Below are 21,771 nucleotides of genomic sequence, written 5' to 3' on the forward strand. Positions count from 1 at the left end.
ATTTATTTATCTTGATTATAAATAATTCTACTTATTCATATAAAAATAAAATCAAATAAACCACACACATCCGCTCTTTCACAGAAACTTTCCAGATATTCTAAAAACTCATATCGTGTTATATTTGTGGATCTCCTTACAGGAAAGCTATGGATCCAGGCTGCATAATAGTCTATTAGGTTGTCCACATCTTTCATGATGATATCTGTGTCTACATGAGTACTTTCATACAGTCGCCTTCTGTTAATATGGTCAACAAGAAACGAAACGCCCTTACTTGAAACAAGGAACTTCTTTATTACTTCACTCTCGTTGTACTTTTTATGTGTGCTTTCAGATGTTTTTGCCTTCTTTCTATCCATTAGGTACAGGGCTGTTGCAATATTAATACATCAAGACCGCTTACTAAAGACAGAGTGTATAACACTCAACACAAGGCTTGCCTTGGAGTTTCTTTATCCACTCTTGGACAATTATTGCGCCAAGAAGGCAGTCGTTTGCAAACGAAATACATGTGGATGCTTCAGAGCATATGTGTAGCTTCAGAGCACTATGGAATGACATGCACTTTGAACATGCATAAATACCCTCGAGCTTATACTCGTTCAAGCCATTAATAAATATGATAAACGTGTATTTATGCTGTACATTGATGGAATTTACTTCATTTATCTCTATTTCCGAGTTTATGTCTTTGATGCAGCCATGGAACATTCTTTTAAAAGACTCGATTGCACATTTACTTGCAGATATTGTGCGCACGCCAAGAAGCGCAAGGTTCTTAATGATTTCTCCTCCAATGTCTATATCTCTATGATATTGATCACGATAACTTTGATGTGTTTGTATTATGCACACGTGTGCCTTTTCTATAAGATCCTGAGTGTGTTGTCCAAAAAGTCTGACTTGTCTGTCATAGAGTCCATACATTGCCAGTGCTCGAGGACTATGCATAAATTCATTTGAAAAAATTTAATGATAAAATCAACGGAGCAGCATCCCTAGATAAGAATGAATAAGAATGTGTTTTTTGAAGTTTCTGAAGTGAAGGGAAGTACAAAGAATCTTATTGGAAAGATTGTCATGTCTTTAAATGACAAAGAAGTTCCTGAAACCGCCAAGAACTTTAGAGAGCTTTGTAAGAGGCCAGAGGGTAGCGGATACTTGATGTCTACATTCCACAGGATTATTCCTGGATTCATGATACAGGGAGGAGACTACACAGCACATAATGGAACAGGCGGAAGAAGCATATTCCCAACAAGCACATTCCCTGATGAGAACTTCATAATCAAGCATACGGGTGAAGGATTGCTTTCAATGGCAAACTGTGGTAGGAACACAAATGGATCTCAATTCTTTATTACGCTTGCTATGACACCATGGCTCGATGGGGGGCATGTTGTTTTTGGAAAGGTTGTTGAGGGAATCGAAGTTGTGCGCAACATTGCAAAGTATGGCTCAAAATCAGGAGAAGTGAAGAATGGCTATAAGATTCAAATCTCTGCATGTGGAGAGGTTTAAGACAATTAAATCTATTTATTTGATGTAGTGAGTGACATTGCCATTTAATGAGTTGTGATGATGAATTAATAACTATGCGACAATTTTGTATGTTTACAGGTTTTGGTTCAGTGCAGCACCCTTGATGGAGAAGTACTCAGCATACAACGATCCTCTTTCTGGAGTAAATCCATTTACCGATAGAAAAGGGACGAGATACTCGATACTTGAGTACACTAAGGCGATTCTGAAGATCCCGTTTTTGGTGATTATGCTTGTTACAAATATTGATGTGGTGAGATATCTCATAACAATCAGGTCGAATACATTGGGAAAGCCACGCGTCTTGGCAGCCAATTCATCTTCATTTCTTGATATGCATGTTTTACGACACTTGACTGGAATAAGAAATTTTTACTATGTTACTGAAACAGGTTACATCGATGCCAGGTCAAACAAGTTTATATCAAGTGTAGTTGAACCATGTGTCTTGTTTCCTGAGGCATGCAGAACAAACAACAGAGCGGTTCTTCAGTTTTCGAGGAATGTCCGTGTGGATTATGTTTGTGGGATCAAGTACAACGGAGACTGTGTAAATCTGTATGGAAATCGCTTTTGGTTCATGCTGAGATTCCTGGCATCTAATTGCTCTGTGGATGTCAAATTCAAGCAAAGCACGGATATTCAATACATAAGCAAGCTCTCAGGTCTTCCACAAGTGATATGGTCAGCAAAGGACAAAAATAGATTTGTTGAGGAATTCACATATGGTTCTAAAACACAAAAAAAACAATAAAGCTTTACTACTTTTTCCTGCGGCTTCCAAAAGCACAGATAGTTACTTCCTTCTTATGATTGACTCTGAATTTTTATCCTCAATTAGATATCCGTGTCCCTTGATGTCGTCTCTAACCCTATCGCATCTTTCAAGGAACTTTGAATGTGGCTCTTTCTGCCTGGCCATTCGTCTTACATCTCCCCTGAACTCACAGATCATCTGTGCAATCAGATCCTCATTGCCAGAGGTTTCAACTTGCTTGTCGTAAAGTCCAAATACATCAAGAATGCCGCTGACATACTTCCTGACAGATAGAATAACACCTGCTGGCGCATTCCACATCCTAGTGTTTGTAAAGTTAATCATTTCCATGATCCTCTTCATCGCTGCTGGCATATCAATATTGTCTAATATTGCAGTATGCACTGCTTTTTGTGTGCTCCGCAATTCTGCAATAATTTCTTTTCCTGCTTCATTCAATTCAGTAGCCTGTAGTAAGTTTTTCGCGATGCTTTCAGTCACCGACATGAAATTTGAGATCTTCTTATCAACACTTTCTGCAAACTTCAGCTGCTCCTCTTCATAATTCATATCCTTATTCCAATGATGATGCAGAAACATTATCCTAAGTTGCCGTGCACTTGTTCTCACCAGCATCTCCTTGATAGTCGTAAAGTTCTTGAGAGACTTTGACATCTTCATTCCATTGATGTTAAGATGCCCAGTGTGCAAGAAGTACTTTGTCCACGGCTTCTTCATAAAATATCCTTGGCATTGCGCTATCTCATTCTCATGATGTGGAAATCCAAGATCAATCCCTCCTGCATGTATGTCAAGGCTGTCTCCAAACACATCGCTCGACATCACACTGCATTCAATGTGCCATCCAGGCCTTCCATCTCCCCACTTAGATTTGTATGATGGCTCATTCTCCTTTGACTTCTTCCATAACACAAAGTCACATGCATTCCTCTTGTCACTGTTCTCATCTCCATCAAAGTTAATTCCTTCAGAATTCCTCATCACTGGATACTCATACTTCTCCTTATACTTCACCAAATCAAAGTACACACTCTGATTGCTTTCATATGCATATCCATTCTTCTCAATATCCTCAATAAATTTCACAATCTTCTCAACATAAGCCGTTACATACGTCACAACAAGCGGATACTCCACATTCAGCGCCTTCATGTCATCAAAAAACTCATCTGTGTACTTCTTCGTAACCTCTCCAATAGGTACACCTAGACTATTGGCTCTGATAATGATCTTATCATCAATATCTGTGATGTTCATCACAAACTCCACATTGTACCTCATGTAGTCTCTGAGCACTCGTCTAATAACATCAAACATCACATAAGTTCTTGCATGTCCTATATGAGGCGAGTCGTACACCGTAGGCCCACATATGTACATCTTCACTTCTCCATCCTTTCCTGCTACAAAATCCTCCATCGTCTTTGTAATAGAATTGTAAAGCCTCAGTCGCCCCTTCATTCACGTCCCAAATACATTCACATCTAATACCAATATTTTAATTAATCCTTTTATGGATTCAAATACTCAGTTATACTTACTGATATCGTGCTTATGCTTCAGCATTATCTCTACATTCTTTGCTTTTATTCATGCTTATATTATACATGTTCATGTCTCTCATCCATACTTTCGGTGCTCGTTTCATAATCTCAATCCTTGCAAGTTCAGTAGCATTTTCATTAACCTTCTGTTTCATTGAATTCGCAATTTCTTCATCCTCCTTTACACAAAACACTCGAAAACATTTCTTATCTGTATTCGTTTGCACATTTTTCATCTCAGCCCCCATCACCATTCAAAATATACATATGGAAATTCATGCAAATCCCTATATCAAGTATTCAAGATCGCTTATGTTTACTATATCAAGCACATCTCCAGGATTCACCATGCTTCCAATCAGTGCTTCCATTTGCAGCACTTCACCGTTCCTCACAAGTATATTTCCAGTAGAACCATCTTTAACAGCAATTGCCAGCACCTCATCAACTCTCATGCCTCTCCCAACATCGATTTCAATGGTGTTATCTGTGCTGAGATTCGCCCTTATATGTATTTCATCAGACTCCTTACCAATCCCACTCAGACCGTGTATGCTGATGCAGTGGTTCTCGTCAAAATTGATCTCATCGAGCGTTAGATGCCTTGATACAGGAATAGACTTATGTTTCATCTTTACATTTGGGTCTTCTTTGCAATACATTTGATAGATTTTATCTAGTGTATCTGTACGCCCCATATAAACCACTCTTTCACCATTTAAATCGACTACCTTGACTTTCACTTGACCTTCTGTTTCAAGCGCATAATCAGAAGGCATGGAATTATTTGATGCTTCACTAATTTTACTTATTTTTGACTTCTTTGTTGTTTGTAGCTGTTTATTTGATTCACCATATTTTTCCTTTTGTACTCGTTGTTTTCGTTGCTTGTGTTTTGGCCTAGGAGTAGAAGATTCCGAGTCATAGCCATTCTGTGCACTCTTTTCCAAGGCTACTGATGTCCTTCTTGGTGATCTTCTGCGCAAAGAATACGTTGTGGTGTCCATAAGTGCTACTTCACTACTACATTCATCTATAGAATGGTCTAGCACTATATCTGAAGACTCCGCGTCATCCATGGCTGAGGATCGCACATCATAAAAATCATTATGCAACAATTTGAAAGAATTAGTATTCCATCGGCCCAATGAGAATAATAATAAAGAATCTTCCACAATGCACAACGAAAGAAGATGTTGAAAGAGCATTCTCAAAACACGGAAAAATCAGCGACGTATTCATGGTGATGGATGGTAATAACAAATGCAAAGGAACATGCTTTGTTGGATATCTCAATGAGAGTGATGGCATGGATGCAATCCGTCATCATGACGGATCGTTCTTCAATAGACATAGAATACAATGCGAGACAGCAAAGGAGGATGAGCAGAAAGGAAGTGAGTCAGATGAAAGAAAGATCAAGTACTCCAGAAGCATATTCATCAAGAATGTTCCTGTAGATGTTGCAGAAGATTTTGTACGTAAAGAAGCCGAGATTTATGGCGAAGTAGAGCGAGTCACAATAACAGAAAGAAAAGTAGGACGGAGTGCATGTGTTGTGTTTGTTAATGGAGATTCAGCTGTAGAAGCATATAAGAAGATGAAGTTTGTTGGGGGAATGAATGCAAAGGTGTCTCCTTGGAAGGATGCTAAGACCAATGATGCACAAGAACACTACAACATGCTTTTCTTCAATTTTGAGCAAGTTGTTAAGAAAATTTGTGAAAATGAACGTATTGGAATCAGAGATGTTGTTGATGTGGATGATAAGGATTTGGGTGCAAGGATGGCACGGATTGAGACGCATCTTGTTCAACAGACAAAGGAATTTCTTGAAAGCAATGGGATATTTCTGAATGCACTTACTGGTACTACTGATAAGAAGACATTGGTTGTGCGTTGTGCTGAGCTAATGAAGTGCCTGGAGTACATAAGCGAAGGATGCAGAGTCTGCATTTCTCCATCTAAATGCTTGGCTCTTTTGAAATTTGATAAGGAAGATGAAGCACTAAAGTGCTATAGAAAGTTAGGTTTGAGAAGGATTCGAGAGGCAGTTGTGTATTGTGAGTATGCACCCATTTGTAGAGTACCCGAGAACCATCTAAATGTATGTAAAGATGAGCAGATAAGCAATGCAACAATAAATGGAAATCCATATGGTCTGAGGAACAGGAGTAAGCTTGGAAATAAGCTGTTAATAAGAAATGTTCCATTTCAGGCAACAAAGGAAGACATACGAAAGATATTTAGTGAGTTCCATGTCAAAGATGTGCGGATTCCAATAAAACGCGAAGGATCGAGTAGAGGATTCTGCTTTGTAACGATGGAAACACCGGAGGATGTTTCTGGTGCCATGGAATATTTTGGTAGCAGTACGCATTTGTACGGGAGACGGCTTGTTCTTGAGAGAGCCAAAATATAAGGAAAGTGTGAATATAGAGTCTGTGCTTTCTGATTTGTTCTGATTATGTGCTGTATTTGGAATATTTGCCACACATCTAATAAATACGTTATGACTTATATTTTTTGCAGTTTTGTTTGGAATGACCATGTGATGAGCAAGAATTTCAATAGACAAATATGGTTAATTAATCCAATATAGTATTTATATAAAAAATGAGAGACCGTTATTTAGAGATGCCAGCATATCGAGAAGAAGGAACAAGTGTGCAAGCAATTGATATTGAAAATAATGATAGTACTTCAAAGCAAGATCCTAAGTATGATGGAGGTAAGTTTGGAACATTCATGTTCAAGAATTATGTAATACACTGGCTTGAGATGGTTATATCGTTTGTGTTCATAACATATGTGTCTCTGGTATTATTGTCGATGATGAAAGTGTGGGAGAAGGGAAATGTATTTATAAAAATATATCCGAAGATTAACCAATGGGTTGTTCTGACATCGATTATATTGAGTATTGTGTCAATGGCACTGAGATGGAAGGATATGCTCCACTCTGTGAAGAACATCAAGACACATCCAGTCATAATATTCTGCGGATTGATGCTTATTGGAGTTCTGACACTCTCGATGCGATTCTTTTTTTCTACAATAAAAAATACATCCTCAAAGTCAGGCACTGATGCATACTCGGAATGTCATCCTGAGATTATTGGAAGTGTACTTGGACACACTTCTGGATTGGTGTTTGCATACATAGTATATGTGTGTGTAAAGGCAATGTTCAATGGAAACTTCAGTTACACAAGTAACCTTGTCAGGCTTGTAAGCATAGTAGTTGGTGCTTTGATAATAATTGGAGCGGGTATTCTTAATTTGGCATCAGTGATTAATCACGATAAAGTGGCAATTGCATATGGAGTGGCAGGAATAGTCATGGCAATTATAAACATGATTTCATTTGATCTTAGGACAACAGAAAGTCCCGACAACAAATTCAATTGGACTGTAGCAGCAGCAGCGATGGTTTTATTTATTAGTAGTTTGGTAATGATAAAGAAGGCATACTGTGCGAATGATGTCAGTACTAAGGACTTTTTTACTAAACGAGGATCTGAATTTATGTATGGAATTTACAATGCGAGCATTGTAAATTCATACAATGCCGAGGATGATATTAGTGATCAGTGATCCGACTCAAGAAATTAATGATTCGTAAAATCTGCAGAGTTAATATTAGATAACATAGAATCCTATATCTATAACTTATCTAATTCCATTAATTTTAAAGCGAATGGGATAACAATTAATCGAAATGGCATTATAATTAATGATAACATAATTGATACATCAACATTCTTTTAGAATCGATTGTTATCATTTTCGAATCAATTAAATATAATGATCTTTTATTATTTTTCTCTATAAGAACCTATGTGCTTTGAATTGGAGGTTTGCTTATGATCTGCACATCGACTATAAACTCTCCTCTTAACACCACCAGTCCTAGAGTTCGCCTTTGTGACTCTGGCTGTTTCTTAATGCATCGGAATTCCTCACTATCCTCAAGAACTACATTCATATCCGCATCGACAGACAGCATTGTGCCTTCAATTCGTCTACTGTCTTTCATTGTGACATTTACTCGATGCAATAGATAATTTGATATTCCAGACTTCATTCGAAGGACACATAATGCATTAGTTTATATTTTATAAAATCAAAATTTCCTTTATTCAAGTAGTCCAAGCCAAGAGCGTGTACTTGAACATCCATCACATCTTACTGAGAGGCGTTGCTCCCAGGATTGATAGTCCATTGTGTAGAACAATCCTTGCTGATGAGAGCACAAGGAGTCTGGCCTTTGCAAGCTCCTTGTCCACGCCCATTACTCGTAGATTGTTAACAGTGGAGTTAATGCATCCTGCAAGATCCTGAAGATACGTAACAATCCTTGATGGCTCGTAATCATCCAGGCATTTCTCAACAATATGCTCATACCACAATAGCTTATAGACAAGCTCAAGCACTCCAGGTACACATATCAACGAAAAGTCAATTGTGTCTATGTTGCTGTAGTCAATTTCACTGTTGCGCATTTCAATGCTTCTGAGCCTGCAATGTGCATATTGTAAATACGGGCCTGTTCCAGACGTGTTCCTTGCCCTCTTCTCAATGTCAAATTCATATCCCTTGATCCTCTTCGCAGTAAAGTCCATCACAAGCAGCGTGGAGAGCGCAAGGACCTGTGCCGTTGAATCAACCTCTTCAGGTGTAAACGAGCTCCTGCTCTCATCACTCTGCATCACTTTCTTCATTACGTTTGTTGCTTCATCAAGTATATCTTCAAGAAACTCAACTTTTCCTTCTCTTGTCGACATGCCAGCCACAAGCCCGTAGTTTACATGTTGAAACTTGCTTTCATCAATCCCAAGCAGCTTCAATGTCTTAAATAGATCTTCAAAGTGTTTATTCTGCTCACTTGATACAACATATATGATCTTCTCAGGCATGTACTCCTCAAGTCTTTCTTTCGCCGCTGCAATATCACGTGTTATGTATAGCGTAGTTCCATCATTTTTCATTGCAAGCACCTTTCCATTATCTCCAAAGTCAAATACCTTCGACCCATCAGGATCCGTCTTCACCAGGCCACATGTCTCCACAATCTGCTTTCCTTTCTCATTGTACATGCTTTCTCCAGAATACACATCAAATTCGACATTCAGCCTCTTATACAGTTGCTTGTACTTTTCAACACTCAGCATACGGAACTTCCTCCACAGTGCAATGCACCACTCATCACCATACTCCTCCATCTTTCTGAATATTTCTCTCGCTTCTGCATCCACACCTGCATCCTCCTTTACATCTCTGCTAATCTTCACATACACATCAAACAGATGCTTCAACGGATCTCTTTCAAGCCCCTCTTCACTCCCATACTTGATGTATCCAAGCAGAACAAGTCCAAACTGCTTTCCCCAATCTCCAAAAAAATTTATGCTTGTTGTTTCATAACCGCACTCCTTCAGCAGATTCACAATAAATTGTCCCAGGATGGTCGTTCGGAGATGCCCAACATGGAATATCTTCGCTATATTCGGACTGCTGTATTCCACTACCATCCTCTTTCCTTTACCTATTTCATTACTTCCAAACTTATATTGCTTGCTTTGAATTTCACATAACACATCTTTCATTATCACTTTCTTGTTCACATCAAAACTGATTGATGGTCCTTTCAGGCTTACATTTTCAATAAGCTCGATCTTTGTATTTACAATTGCATCAAAAAGCTCCTTGGCATCTGCATCGGGTGTATTCGAAATCTTGATCACAAACAGCGTCACATCCTGCTTCTTGCTGTGAATGGACTTCTCCATACACTTGGTTATCTCTTCAAGCGAAAACTTAGAAACCTCCGCAATCCTCCCTGCAATCTTATAAAAAAAATCATTAAACATTATACATGGGTAATCAAGCATATTTTTAGTTCGAAGGGTACGGTCCTGCAATGCAAGAACGCATAAAAACACAAACATTAAACAAAATGCCAGATCTACATCTGGCAACCTCTCAAGTTATACATGCCGTCCTTACGCAGGGGCCATGCTAATCTTCTCTGTGTTGTTCCAAATCAATGGCGGTAGACATCTACAAGCCCTACTTCAAAAAAAATATTTATTCAGTTAAATGCTCGAGTCTATTCTGTCCAACCACATTGCCCATGACATTCAACCAATCATTCGGATTGAAAAACAACACGTTTATTCATCATACAAATCGAACGTCATTCAATTATCCAACCACTATATACTCATGCTTATTGGTGTAATCACCAGTACATGCTTATACTCATTGGTATATGGATTGTTAAAAACTTCAAAAGCTTGTCAAACATCGAAAGATGAAACCGTGCATGAAACTTGATTTCAGGTCGTGGATACAAAAAACAATATCAGAAGCAGATACGGGCACGGACAAACAAGTAGATAAGGTTGCTATATACGGCACCGAAGCAAATGTATGTGTGTTCCATCTCGATGGCCAGGTATTTTTTGATCTTTCGGACATTCCGTTCATTCTGTCATGCTTCGGTATAGGTAATGAATCAAATAACGTGCAAGAATATCTCAGAAAGAACGGATTTGTAACCAGAATCAAACGATTCGACTCTGCATTGAGTCACAGTGGATTCGAGTTGGTAGAGAGTAGTCTTCTTGACAATGGCTTTGCAGAAAAACTCAGTTCTTACTGCACTCAAAAAATGTTTCAAAAAGAAGAGACCATCAGTAACCAATACACTGCTCATGATCTTGGTTCTGAACCAATGTTCTCAAGAGACTGCTATGACTCAAAAAGTCCCGTTGACGACCAGGCATTTTCATCAGGTGTCAACAAGCTATATCCATTCGACTATCAATGGACAGATAGTGTCATGGACAATATCATAAAGAACATATACACAACTGAAGGCCACAAAAATGTAGCCAATGCGTTTGAAGATGTGCAGCAGAATCAGTCATGCCGAAGTAGGCAGTCAAGATCTGTAGGATGCATGAAGGATCGGCCATTTGTGTGCAGCTTCAACAACTGTAAGCGTGCGTTCAAGCGCTACGAGCATTTGAAGAGGCATATTCTCATGCACACTGGAGAAAGGCCTCACAAGTGTAGATTTCCAGGATGTTCAAAATCATTCTCCAGGTCTGACAATCTCTCTCAGCACTACAAGATCCATAACATCTCAAATGAGATGCATACCAGGAGTTATGAGCCTTATAGATATTTGAATAAAAAGCTTAACTAGATTGTTTGTCCTTATTTCTATCTTTGTGGTCTAAGCGTGCACTTGCAGAACTTACATGCCTGGACTGCTCAAGAAGTGTACTTATTTGGTCCTTCATGTTTGATTCTGAACGCAATCTATTTGATGAATTCTGATTCATATCTGCTGTTTTTTCTAGACTGGGTGATAATTGCTCCTCCACCTTCACACATCCACTTTCAGGAATATATGTTCCATTCTTTGGATCTGTCAGTATACTGAGTGTTTGCTTGCATGCTGTGCATTTGATATTGAAGCGATAGCTTGGCACACCTAGATAGTCCTTTCCATGTGCAGTTTCCTTGAATGCATTATGCCTTTTGTTTTTGTGTATGTATGTGCTACACTTCAAGCATTTGAGAGTAAATGGAGTTGCAAGCCGTGTGGGAGATCCTCGTGGGCGAGCGGTGGTTGTATTAACTGGACTTGATCTCTGATGCATGGGTATGTAACGTAACACACGTGATGAATCTATCACAGGACGGGATGGGACATATCCGATTGGTTAATTGGAGGGTTCGTAGCTCAACGGTAGAGCAATCGATTGCAGATCGATAGGTCGCAGGTTCGACTCCTGTCGTGCCCTTTTGCCACAATAACCACCATATATCATTTGCACAATAAAATTTACATATCTTTTGTACATAACTCTTCATTCATACGTCACAATAACTCAATACTCTCTTTACACTACAAACTACTCTTCATAATAATACAATGCTTCTCATCACTACATATATCACATATACAAACAATAACTCAAGCAACTCCATATTATATTGATCATGACGTCTCTTGTATTCATCCACATCACTACTCCACTACATCAATCCATCAACACAGAATGCCCATGTCACAGTTATACAAACTCAAGGAAATCGCTGCAAACTCAAAACTTCTCGACTCAAAGCTCTCTGCAATGTGCCTTTCAATACAGGAATGCTCAGACTCAGTATCTGCAATGCACTCAGTCTCCGCTACTATCCATGAAGTCTTCCTCCTTTATGCCAACTTCATCGATATCCTCAATAAACACCAAGAAAATCCTTGAACATTATTATTTATTTGATGTCCCTTATCAGCATCGTGCATATCCTCCTGAATACAAACGGGTGGCTCTCATGATGCACCCCGTTATACCATATCCCCTCAGAATTCATCACAAAATTGATACTTCCCACAGGGAAATACATCGATCCAATCAGGTACGACAAAAACAGAAACATGAACTGCGTCGTATCGTTCCCAACAAGCTCAACTATCTTCTTCACATAATTGCTGCTTTCAATCGTCTTCAGCTTCGTCCCATTCACCACCATAACCACCTTGTTCCTGTCAAAATTCACAAGCACTAAACTAAAGTAAGTCCCATCAAGATCATCCTTGTTCGCTATCAAACTCCTCTTGCCTTCATCAGACGCATAAATGTACGTGCTAGTCTGCAGCTCCGTCCCCACCATGTGCACCCCATATCCCTCATCATCATGTGAGCAGCACAGCATATACACAATCACTCCACTAGTTGTAAGTATGGCAGTAAGAAATCTCAACGTCCATTGATTAAGTTCAAACTTTCCAACCGTCCATATCTTCATTGCAATCCAGGGTTCCAGTATACAACTGCTCATCACAAATTCATAAAGGGATCCTCAATTACCTAACATAGCTTATAGTTTACACCTCCCCTATCACTCTTGGATTAATCAGCATTGCCATTCCCACCTATCATTTATTCATCACTCTAATTCTACAGTAGACTTACAATACAATCATTTATTCACAACTTTTCTACTCATCAACTTCTACATTCAGGTTTCATTCTCGTACAAACCATTGATTATTCTAAACAGTGGCTCATCAATCTCTCTTCCGTTAAAGATATCTCCAACATACTTGCATCCAATCTCACATTTCCATTCATCATCTTCAAATAACTCCTTAAGTCTGCCAATCATGTCAACAAGTTCAAAATACTGCTCTCCATCAAGTCTATGCTTCAGTATCACTTCCTCAAGCACGTACTCATCAATCTTCTCCTTAAAGCACCTTCTAACCGCTGAAAACGACACACACTGTCTATAATCATCCATCTCTCGTCCAGCCTCAACTATCAGGTTCCGTGCAGTACCACTTGGGTTATACACAAACCGTCCTAGTATTCGCAAAATGTTGTTTGCATCATTTGCTGCCAGCTTCATAATCATTCTGAAGCTCTCAGAATTAAACTTCGATACATCCTCAAGCGATCTCTGCACTGCATAATGCAGCACATCCTTCTTGCTTCCTTCTATTTCTGGCATATCCACACTGATGTTCAATTTGCTGTCAAAAACAATCTCACTCTCTTGCTCAATCAGAAACTCCTTGTACATCTCAAACTCGCTGTATGTCCTACACAATACCTCAATCTCCTCCCTGTTTACATATCTTAGACTTTCTAGAAACACCCTGTTGTACTCAACAATCCATCTAATTACATCATCCATCATACACCCAGTGTCTAACATCCTGAATCCATGCATGTACATCAGACACTCCCTACTCACATCCTTATACCCCTCAAACCACTTCCTGTATTTCATCTCATGGATCGCACTAATTCGTTTGCTGAAGTATATCGTCTGCTCCTTGTGCAATGCATCTCCAATACTCACTGTTCCAACAGCAATCCCATACTTCTTATGCATTTCACTACAAAACTTAATCGCTTCCCTTCCAAAATGCAGCATCAGGTTCCTCTTCTGCTTGCTATTGCATTCAGAAACCTCTTTGCTCTTCATTTCTGTCAGCTCCATCGCCTTGCTCACAAATCTTTTAAATCCATTGTGTACATCAAGGCTACCTGACTCTCCAGGCATATTCTCATACATCTCAAATAATTCCTTCGCCTCTTTGGCTCTCTGCTGAATAAAATCAAAAAACCACTCTGGCCTGTCCAATCTGTTTGATTCCCTATCACTCATAAAATGGTACTCAAATCCAGACAAAAGACGACTGCACATGTAATCTCCTATGACATCCTCCTCAAAGTATTCATCATACTTGCGCAGAAATCTCATATAAAAAACAAGTTCATGTAGCACCCTCTCTCCATCTATCCTCTTGTCTATCTGATTTAGGATATATACCTTGAGCTTTTCTTTCTCTTGGATGTACTTTGCATTCAATCTCTTCTCGAGTCTATTAAAAACATTATTGTCAATAAGGATCTTGAGTTTGGCAAACTCTCCAAATGTGGAGAATGTCATTGAGGGACGGATTTTGTTCATTTCATCTACAATTCCAATATACTGTGTCTTAAGCTTCTGTTCTGCATTCTTTATTACTTCTTTCTTATATATTTCGATCTCACTTTGTAGTTTTTCAATCAATCTACGCTTTTCAATAAGAACTGTACGTATGCCTATGAGATCTATGTTTAATTGTACAAGAGTTTCCTTATGTTGACTGATATTCCGTGCAACTTGTGCATCCTGGTCTATTTTTGATTGTTTTTTTGCATGAAGCATGTCCAACTTGTTTTGTAATTGATGCTTTCTATTCAGAAGTGCATCCATGAATGGGGTTTGTAATAGCATAATATATGCATCTCAGTATACATCTTTGATTACAGGAGTTGTTGTAAATAACATGGCACACTGCACTATAACAAATCATGCAATCTTTGCATAGCCTGGCACGTTGATTTGACATTAAAAAAAATTGCCCCCATGGACGCAAAGCCTCGGAAGTCAAACGTGTTTTCGAAGATTGATATGACTGTTCCTCTCACGAAGGAGTACAGGATACACGGAAGTGCTTTGCCTACTGCAACTGATCCAAGGCCACAAGTGTATGCAGCAACTATTTTTACCAAGAACCACGTGTTTGCAAAGGCACTGTTCTTCAAGATTCTTGAGAAGAAGTACAAGATAAAGGCATCGAAGGGGCTTATTATTGACTGCACAGCGATTCCTGAGCCAGAGTTTAGGGAGGTCCAGAATTATGGAGTAAGATTTGTGTACCGAAGTAAGAAGGGAATTCACAACTCGTACAAGGAGTGCAGGGCAATCAGCAGGTGTGCAGCAGTTGATTATATATTGAGGGAGCTTTCTGGAAGGAACCATCTGAAGAGGGCTGACGTCGACATAATCAGTGTTGAGATGCTTTCTAAAGACAACATACTTCGAGGAAAGACAATTGACTTCAGTAATGAGGAGGTTGAGTTCCCAGTGTTTTCAAAATTGCTTAACACGAAGAAGCTGCTTGTTTCTACAGACTACGATCCTACTGATTAAACGATCTTGATTTTTATTGAATGACTCTATGTATTAGAAATGAGCGGAAACTGCTGTGGCTGGAATCTGTGATACCTTGCATATGCAAATTGCAATGTCTTATAAAGTTATTGAATAATTGCAAACAAATTAATTAAGGCAGTGTGCCCTGATCTTTAATGGAGCAAACAAATCTGTATTCTGATCTGTATAGGATGCAGCTGATTTTCAATGAAATCCAAGGATGTGATTCAAAAAGATATTCAGAGTCGTTGAACGAGGTTATTGAGATATTGAACACACAGGAGCTTCTTAATGAATTCTGTAGAATACTGGACACGATTCTTGTGTGCAAGAAGCCATCAATTCCATTGAGAATACTTAACTTCTTGAGAAGAACATTTGAAGATGTTTCTGAGGATCCAAGCAGACAGCAATTTATTATAGAAATATTTTCATATCTTATACAGGCAGTTGATTCTCGTATGCATAAAGTTAGAAGGAACTCGCTGTCTGTGATCGGCCTTCTTCTTGATGTGTTGCAACCAAGCACTATTGATAGTGTAGTAATCCAGAAGCTTTGTGAGAGATTGTTTGATAAGGATAAGGGCGTGCGAAAAGAAACAATCAGGGTTCTATCAGGATTTCAAGGATCTGAGCTTAACAGAAATGTTAAGGTAGTGAATTTATTCAAGGACATTCTAAGGTACGATCCAAACAACGATGTAAGGATGTTTATGCTGAGTGTGATATCTGTTGAGCAAAGTACGTATAATTGTGTTATTGAAAGATGCATGGACATGGACGAATCTATCAGGAAGATGTTCTACGGCATTTGTTTGCCTAAGATTGATATGAAAGAGCTATCAGCTGATAAACGAGTGTTTTTAATGGAGAGAGCTGTTGTTGAGAGAGACTTTGATGCAAAAGGAAAGCTTGTTGATGTGCTTTTGTCTGTGCATTGTCTTCCTGAGCAGCTGGAAGTGCTTGTAGATGAGTTTTATGACACAAGTGCATTAGGACATCTGGAAACGCTACTGAGAAGTGTTTTTGACAGGGTAGGTTGCTCTAAAAGCTTTGAATATGTAATAAGTCGGCCTACGGAAAAAAACACATTTTTGTACTTAACAGAGCTGCAGTATATTGAAGAGAAGGATGGAAGAGACGCACTGTGCTTGCCAGAAATAGACGAATTTGTGTCTGTGATGTATGAATCATGTATGTCTGTGATGGAATGCACAATGGATGAAAGCAGAAGGGAGATGGTGAATAGAATGAGGAATTTATTTAGAATTGCCAAGATGTATGATCTTTTCAGTGACACATCAAGGAGATGCATACAAGGAATAATCTACAAGTTACTTGCAAAGAGTTGTATGGAGGAGATTGTGGAAGAGGTTGTTGATGAGGCGATGCAGATAACGAGTGTGGTATGTGATACAGATCTGAATAGTTTTATAGGAAGCGTGGTTAAGAAGAGTATGCACGTGTCGCCTGGAATATGCCTGATGGTGTGCAAGCAGGTAATGAGACACATCCGCCCGTTCAGCAGCCTTCACAGTGCAATTGTGGATGAAATAGTGGTGCCAAATATTGAGAATGGAGGAATGGTTGTGGAGGTGCTTGAGATAGGATTTTTCTATGTATTGGAGAGAGATAATGCAGTGATTGTTCAGGGCCTTATTGATGCAATGAGTGACAGTCACCGAGTGTGGTGCATGTGTGTGGATCTTGCGATTTACACAAGAAATCAGACGATTTTGATACCTGTGGAAGAGTATGCCAGAGATATATTGGAAAGGTTTGATGATGAACAGATGATTATTCCAGTTTCCAAGCTTATTCTGTCAGGATGTGTGTCTGACAATGAGCTTAAGGAAATGTTTGTGAAGTTTGCACTTGCAAAATACTACTGCACAGACGATGATCATCTGAAGCAGTATTGCAGTGTAATGTTTTTTGAGATGTTTTGCAAAGACAGTAGTATTTTGATTGAGGTATTTTGCGATATTATTGAATCAATTAATGAATGCTCTTACAAAGTGTTTATAAGCCAATCTCTGTACTGGATAGGAAATAGTAAATATGTGAATGGGTCGCAACAACTTTTCTACAAGATTTGCATTCGGCTTGCAGCTGAGAATGGAGATGAAAGATACAAGAAGTTGCTGCTTGGAGTGCTTGATAGTATTGATGTGTTGGCATGCTGGGAATCATGCTTAACAAAGAAGATCATATTCTGCTGCTCAATTATTGCGAAGAGACTGGGCAATAGATTAAATCTTGGCGATTCAGTGACGAGACTAATGGAAGTAGATGATGGCGAGCCTATTTCAAAGGAAGACTTGGAAAGTGCAAAAATCGATCTGGGTATCAAATAAAGTATCTAATACAAGAATTGTATTAATATTCATAATTTACTTTTTTCTTAGATTTTTTATGAGGAAAACCTTAAGCTGTTTCGAAGGTACCTTACATGCATTAACATAAAGCTGATGGTATATGAGAAGACAATAATACTTGTCGTTCCTAATCATCGCTTCGAGCAGATGTGTGACATCAAGTACATGGAAATATTCCAGTAGAAACACAAATACTTTGTAGAACATTGGCTTTGTAAGTTCATAGCTCATCATTATCTCAAGTAATCTAATAAGCGCTTCCACTGCATTCCTTTTGGTTTCGTTAAATCCACAAACCTTTTGCTGATCCATAATGCACTGAATAAATCCAGACTTCACAATCCTTGACTCAATGAACTTCCCGCTTACATCGATTATCTTTCCTACAAGAATGCAAATGGCTTTGATCTCACCCTCAACAGGTATTGTTGTAATCTCATTCCATAATATAGCAACAAGTACATTCACATTATCATCGTCAACACATTTAGAATCAGCAAGCACATCATATATGTTTAAATGAGCACTCACATCACAGGTTTTATGCATTGTATTATCTGCTTCATTTACTTCTGTAGCAAATCCATCACGTGCACTGCATCTTCTCTCAATGGCCATATCCATTAGTGCATATTGATCAAGTATCTCTGCAATGATTTCATACTTCATGCATCTGACTCTGTAGTCTGCATTGTCAAGATACACCAATCCGTCAAATATCCTCCGGAGAGTCGATCTGCGCATGCAACGCTTCTCAACAACCTCTTTCACAAAATATAGCTGTTGACTCAGTATACATAAACTGCCTGTCTCACTTAAAAGTTCTACTACTTCAATAACAGCGTCACTTATTCTTGGCCGTAATTCTATTCCAATTAGGTTGATTAGAACCTGGGCATTTGTTGCCAATATCCTGGTTCCATATTCAATAAGCTCGTCATAATGCTCAGAGACCATCCTTTGTACTCCCATCCTTCTGAAAAGCATGCTGTCAACCACATCCTCTGTACTCTCGCATATCTCCAGATACTTCCCAACCACCTCAACATGCATTGGAATCCAGTCAGTCTCAGCTAGATATCTTTCAATCTTCTCAATACTGTTTGTGTGCAGAACAGCCAGTGTATTCTCCTCATTCACTACACACAATTCTAAAACCCTGCGTATTCCATACATTCTTTGGATCTCATAAATAATTCTGTGCACTTCTTCGCCTCTTTCATACATCTTCACAAGCATATCAAACACCTCATCAGAATGTACATATCTGCCTATTTCCAGAAGCCGGCTAACAAGCCTCGGACTGAACACCTCAACAGCTTTACTGTTTATTATATCATAGTCATCTTCCTCAAGCTGATGCCCCAAAAGCAGAAGCTCAGATGCAAAAAACGCTCTTCCTTCATTCTTCAGCTTTTTGTAGCACACATAGTATGCATTCTTATATTCTTGATTCCTATTGAAATACAAAAATTCATAGATTCTCCTCTCAGATTCTGCATCAAACACATCCACACTTTCCATCACATGCTCCATTGATTGTATCATATATCTCCTTACTTCTGCACGTGTCTTCACATCTTTCAACACAGTGAAGTAAAATGACAGTAGTCCAGGCATAAAATTACCAACAACATCAGTTGGAATTCTACTCAACACATTTAAATGAATCTCTGGGCTTATCGTGATCAAGCTCATGCTTTCTTTCAATAGATACGCTACTGCTTCTCTGCATCCCAGGCTGTCTTTCAAACTCAGTATCTTACGCATCCGCTCTTCAACATTTCCTTCCTCCTTAACAATCTTGTATACTTTTGCGTCCATCCCAGGGATCAATTCTTCCCACATCTCATCCTTGCATTTCATTCACCACATATGTTTAACAATTATTCGACAAATTTACTTATGCTTAACAGGTAATGCTCGGATTTACTTTATGCTTAATAAATATCATCCACCTTCATATATATTTGCCATATAACCCGTCTTCATACATGGTTAACAATTATTGTCCAGATTTACTTTATGTTTAACAATTATTGACCAACTTCATGCGCACATCAAAAGTTGCCTGTATCATTTCCACTCAAACATATTGTAATCAATCTATTTCCACTTAAAAGCCTTGTAATCAATCTATTTCCGCATCAAAACGTATTATATCAATCCACTTACGCATACATCTATTCATATATCATTTCTCTCAATCCACGATTGTGCAATCGCAATATAAGGATCAAGCACCTCAGGTGACTCTAACACATCCTTCAATTTGGGAAATTCATCCAGCTTGATTGCATCAACATTCCGAGCATCTATCGGTACCGATATTACAAGAGTACTCGGATGCACAGAAAACGGCATCTTGATCAAATGTCTTCTCCGCTGCGTCACATCTCGATCTATCCTCAGATACATCTTCTCAAACATCTCTGCATCATCCATACATGCCTCGTCAAGTTCTTTGCTCTCGGTATGCATAATACACTCACGTAATATTTTTACATATTGCTCAGGATATTCTTTGTTACTAATAACACTGTCATAGTACTTCACGATTTCACCTCGTTCTGCATCACTCAGCATTTGCGCTGCCTCATCAAACACCCAGCAATGCACTCCACGCCTTCCAGAAAACACAAATCCAATCTTGTGGAAGCCAAACTCGTGATGCAGAGAATAATCGAGTATCTTGATTGCTGCCTTCACAAGCGCAAAGCACTGCTCGCAAACAGCCTTTTCATTACAACAACTCCTGGGATAATCCGTCAAATCAATATCAAATACAAGCTCCTTACTAGCAACTCTTGGGCAGTTATGCTTAGCAGGACGACCCTTGTACACCGCCCCAATGTCTATTCGTTCAGGAACAATACTCATCAGCTTCTTCCTAAACTCATCTACAGATCCAAAACTGAGGAACCGTATATAAGATCCAGAGAGTGTTCCAAACGAGACTTCTCGGCACTCATTTATTCCCAGGCACTTGAAAATCACATCCAACGGCAACAGCTTTCTGTAATACGCCTTCAGCTGATCAGAATCCATGAGGATAAATACATTATTTATTTTCTATATTGTTTATGCTCATACAGACACAGTGTTCTCCTCCCTCCAGAAGAAGTTGAACATCTGTGCTCCAATCATAGCAAGTGAAACTCCCAGGAACTTCTGTGCATCTATCTCATATGAAAGAAGAATATCAGACGCAATTGCTGAAGCACCAGTGCATACATTCACAAGAGTTGATCGTTCTACAGAATCAAGGTACAATGAGACACTTGACATGACATATGCCATTATTATTTCACTAAGCACTGCAAGATATGCCATTGGAGATTTAAGTGCCTCTACATAGCTGTGTGCATTGCTGAATATCTCCTCTATCAGATGGAGCGATGAAAATGTTGCCAGGTAGAATGTATATGCCATCATGTAGCTCCAGAAGCTTTTGATGTTTTCTAAAGCAGGCTTTACTTTCAGATCAAAAGCAACAAAGCTTGCTGCATTGAACACTCCAGAAACCATTGCGGTCAGTGTATGCATGGGGATATCATAGATTGCATCAACCGAGGAAACCTCTATGAAAACCCCAATCATGATAATTAATAGACCAAAGTACTGTGCAAATGAATAGCGAGTCCCACTCCAAGCAAAAGACACAAGTGCAATGAAGATGTACTGGATGCTTGATGAAGTTGCATATGATGTGCATGATGCCTTGTGATAATACGAAAATGTGCCCAGACATGTTCCTATGAAACTCAAGCTGGCAACCAAGAACACGTGCCTTATTTTGAAGTCGAGTGCTTGGATGTTTGAATACGAAACAAGCATTTTAGCAAGGCTAGACACAAAAATCAGCAGAGCACCTGTTTTGTAATTGGAGATGATGAACGACCTAAGTGATGTAACTACAATTGCCATAAATATGCTAAGAACAACGAATGTCTCGAGTCTCTTTTTGCTCCATGGCGATCCCATTGAGGGATAGGTTATATTTAGTTTTGGG

At 38.9% G+C, this 21,771-nt stretch overlaps 21 protein-coding genes and 1 non-coding gene across 22 annotated transcripts; 9 read left to right on the forward strand and 13 right to left on the reverse strand.

Annotated features, from left to right (window-relative positions):
• Positions 1 to 35: 35 nt before the first annotated feature.
• M896_090410 (uncharacterized protein) lies at positions 36 to 362 on the reverse strand (the record flags this gene model as incomplete). The annotated part of the gene is made up of 1 exon (XM_014707673.1): positions 36 to 362. The coding sequence occupies one exon, from the start codon at positions 360 to 362 to the stop codon at positions 36 to 38; it is 327 nt and encodes a 108-aa protein (XP_014563159.1).
• Positions 363 to 405: 43 nt separating this feature from the next.
• M896_090420 (E1 ubiquitin activating enzyme-like protein) lies at positions 406 to 954 on the reverse strand (the record flags this gene model as incomplete). Its single annotated transcript, XM_014707674.1, has 1 exon — positions 406 to 954. One exon carries the CDS (start codon positions 952 to 954, stop codon positions 406 to 408), a length of 549 nt encoding a protein of 182 aa, XP_014563160.1.
• A 57-nt stretch (positions 955 to 1,011) lies between these two features.
• Positions 1,012 to 1,524, forward strand: M896_090430 (peptidyl-prolyl cis-trans isomerase; the record flags this gene model as incomplete). The annotated part of the gene is made up of 1 exon (XM_014707675.1): positions 1,012 to 1,524. The coding sequence occupies one exon, from the start codon at positions 1,012 to 1,014 to the stop codon at positions 1,522 to 1,524; it is 513 nt and encodes a 170-aa protein (XP_014563161.1).
• Positions 1,525 to 1,648: 124 nt separating this feature from the next.
• M896_090440 (uncharacterized protein) lies at positions 1,649 to 2,299 on the forward strand (the record flags this gene model as incomplete). The annotated part of the gene is made up of 1 exon (XM_014707676.1): positions 1,649 to 2,299. One exon carries the CDS (start codon positions 1,649 to 1,651, stop codon positions 2,297 to 2,299), a length of 651 nt encoding a protein of 216 aa, XP_014563162.1.
• A 42-nt stretch (positions 2,300 to 2,341) lies between these two features.
• Positions 2,342 to 3,784, reverse strand: M896_090450 (cysteinyl-tRNA-synthetase; the record flags this gene model as incomplete). Its single annotated transcript, XM_014707677.1, has 1 exon — positions 2,342 to 3,784. The coding sequence occupies one exon, from the start codon at positions 3,782 to 3,784 to the stop codon at positions 2,342 to 2,344; it is 1,443 nt and encodes a 480-aa protein (XP_014563163.1).
• Positions 3,785 to 3,875: 91 nt separating this feature from the next.
• On the reverse strand, positions 3,876 to 4,103 carry M896_090460 (uncharacterized protein; the record flags this gene model as incomplete). Its single annotated transcript, XM_014707678.1, has 1 exon — positions 3,876 to 4,103. One exon carries the CDS (start codon positions 4,101 to 4,103, stop codon positions 3,876 to 3,878), a length of 228 nt encoding a protein of 75 aa, XP_014563164.1.
• Positions 4,104 to 4,154: 51 nt separating this feature from the next.
• M896_090470 (uncharacterized protein) lies at positions 4,155 to 4,946 on the reverse strand (the record flags this gene model as incomplete). The annotated part of the gene is made up of 1 exon (XM_014707679.1): positions 4,155 to 4,946. One exon carries the CDS (start codon positions 4,944 to 4,946, stop codon positions 4,155 to 4,157), a length of 792 nt encoding a protein of 263 aa, XP_014563165.1.
• Positions 4,947 to 5,014: 68 nt separating this feature from the next.
• M896_090480 (RNA binding domain-containing protein) lies at positions 5,015 to 6,289 on the forward strand (the record flags this gene model as incomplete). The annotated part of the gene is made up of 1 exon (XM_014707680.1): positions 5,015 to 6,289. One exon carries the CDS (start codon positions 5,015 to 5,017, stop codon positions 6,287 to 6,289), a length of 1,275 nt encoding a protein of 424 aa, XP_014563166.1.
• Positions 6,290 to 6,483: 194 nt separating this feature from the next.
• M896_090490 (uncharacterized protein) lies at positions 6,484 to 7,464 on the forward strand (the record flags this gene model as incomplete). The annotated part of the gene is made up of 1 exon (XM_014707681.1): positions 6,484 to 7,464. The coding sequence occupies one exon, from the start codon at positions 6,484 to 6,486 to the stop codon at positions 7,462 to 7,464; it is 981 nt and encodes a 326-aa protein (XP_014563167.1).
• A 241-nt stretch (positions 7,465 to 7,705) lies between these two features.
• M896_090500 (Sm-like protein) lies at positions 7,706 to 7,954 on the reverse strand (the record flags this gene model as incomplete). Its single annotated transcript, XM_014707682.1, has 1 exon — positions 7,706 to 7,954. One exon carries the CDS (start codon positions 7,952 to 7,954, stop codon positions 7,706 to 7,708), a length of 249 nt encoding a protein of 82 aa, XP_014563168.1.
• A 94-nt stretch (positions 7,955 to 8,048) lies between these two features.
• On the reverse strand, positions 8,049 to 9,740 carry M896_090510 (arginyl-tRNA synthetase; the record flags this gene model as incomplete). The annotated part of the gene is made up of 1 exon (XM_014707683.1): positions 8,049 to 9,740. The coding sequence occupies one exon, from the start codon at positions 9,738 to 9,740 to the stop codon at positions 8,049 to 8,051; it is 1,692 nt and encodes a 563-aa protein (XP_014563169.1).
• A 443-nt stretch (positions 9,741 to 10,183) lies between these two features.
• M896_090520 (Zn-finger domain-containing protein) lies at positions 10,184 to 11,083 on the forward strand (the record flags this gene model as incomplete). The annotated part of the gene is made up of 1 exon (XM_014707684.1): positions 10,184 to 11,083. The coding sequence occupies one exon, from the start codon at positions 10,184 to 10,186 to the stop codon at positions 11,081 to 11,083; it is 900 nt and encodes a 299-aa protein (XP_014563170.1).
• Positions 11,076 to 11,543, reverse strand: M896_090530 (uncharacterized protein; the record flags this gene model as incomplete). The annotated part of the gene is made up of 1 exon (XM_014707685.1): positions 11,076 to 11,543. The coding sequence occupies one exon, from the start codon at positions 11,541 to 11,543 to the stop codon at positions 11,076 to 11,078; it is 468 nt and encodes a 155-aa protein (XP_014563171.1).
• A 72-nt stretch (positions 11,544 to 11,615) lies between these two features.
• Positions 11,616 to 11,687, forward strand: M896_090540. The gene has a single exon. It is a non-coding gene; the product is annotated as a tRNA-Cys (tRNA).
• A 258-nt stretch (positions 11,688 to 11,945) lies between these two features.
• M896_090550 (uncharacterized protein) lies at positions 11,946 to 12,152 on the forward strand (the record flags this gene model as incomplete). The annotated part of the gene is made up of 1 exon (XM_014707686.1): positions 11,946 to 12,152. The coding sequence occupies one exon, from the start codon at positions 11,946 to 11,948 to the stop codon at positions 12,150 to 12,152; it is 207 nt and encodes a 68-aa protein (XP_014563172.1).
• Positions 12,153 to 12,162: 10 nt separating this feature from the next.
• On the reverse strand, positions 12,163 to 12,696 carry M896_090560 (uncharacterized protein; the record flags this gene model as incomplete). The annotated part of the gene is made up of 1 exon (XM_014707687.1): positions 12,163 to 12,696. One exon carries the CDS (start codon positions 12,694 to 12,696, stop codon positions 12,163 to 12,165), a length of 534 nt encoding a protein of 177 aa, XP_014563173.1.
• Positions 12,697 to 12,909: 213 nt separating this feature from the next.
• On the reverse strand, positions 12,910 to 14,658 carry M896_090570 (uncharacterized protein; the record flags this gene model as incomplete). The annotated part of the gene is made up of 1 exon (XM_014707688.1): positions 12,910 to 14,658. One exon carries the CDS (start codon positions 14,656 to 14,658, stop codon positions 12,910 to 12,912), a length of 1,749 nt encoding a protein of 582 aa, XP_014563174.1.
• Positions 14,659 to 14,811: 153 nt separating this feature from the next.
• M896_090580 (ribosomal protein L18) lies at positions 14,812 to 15,378 on the forward strand (the record flags this gene model as incomplete). The annotated part of the gene is made up of 1 exon (XM_014707689.1): positions 14,812 to 15,378. The coding sequence occupies one exon, from the start codon at positions 14,812 to 14,814 to the stop codon at positions 15,376 to 15,378; it is 567 nt and encodes a 188-aa protein (XP_014563175.1).
• Positions 15,379 to 15,536: 158 nt separating this feature from the next.
• M896_090590 (chromosome condensation complex Condensin) lies at positions 15,537 to 17,738 on the forward strand (the record flags this gene model as incomplete). The annotated part of the gene is made up of 1 exon (XM_014707690.1): positions 15,537 to 17,738. The coding sequence occupies one exon, from the start codon at positions 15,537 to 15,539 to the stop codon at positions 17,736 to 17,738; it is 2,202 nt and encodes a 733-aa protein (XP_014563176.1).
• Positions 17,739 to 17,774: 36 nt separating this feature from the next.
• Positions 17,775 to 19,583, reverse strand: M896_090600 (uncharacterized protein; the record flags this gene model as incomplete). The annotated part of the gene is made up of 1 exon (XM_014707691.1): positions 17,775 to 19,583. The coding sequence occupies one exon, from the start codon at positions 19,581 to 19,583 to the stop codon at positions 17,775 to 17,777; it is 1,809 nt and encodes a 602-aa protein (XP_014563177.1).
• Positions 19,584 to 19,946: 363 nt separating this feature from the next.
• Positions 19,947 to 20,807, reverse strand: M896_090610 (catalytic subunit of DNA primase; the record flags this gene model as incomplete). The annotated part of the gene is made up of 1 exon (XM_014707692.1): positions 19,947 to 20,807. One exon carries the CDS (start codon positions 20,805 to 20,807, stop codon positions 19,947 to 19,949), a length of 861 nt encoding a protein of 286 aa, XP_014563178.1.
• A 39-nt stretch (positions 20,808 to 20,846) lies between these two features.
• Positions 20,847 to 21,743, reverse strand: M896_090620 (uncharacterized protein; the record flags this gene model as incomplete). The annotated part of the gene is made up of 1 exon (XM_014707693.1): positions 20,847 to 21,743. One exon carries the CDS (start codon positions 21,741 to 21,743, stop codon positions 20,847 to 20,849), a length of 897 nt encoding a protein of 298 aa, XP_014563179.1.
• Between the last annotated feature and the right edge of the window lie 28 nt (positions 21,744 to 21,771).

The sequence above is a fragment of the Ordospora colligata genome (assembly GCF_000803265.1).
Source record: "Ordospora colligata OC4 chromosome Unknown contig_09, whole genome shotgun sequence".
NCBI lineage: Eukaryota > Fungi > Microsporidia > Ordosporidae > Ordospora > Ordospora colligata.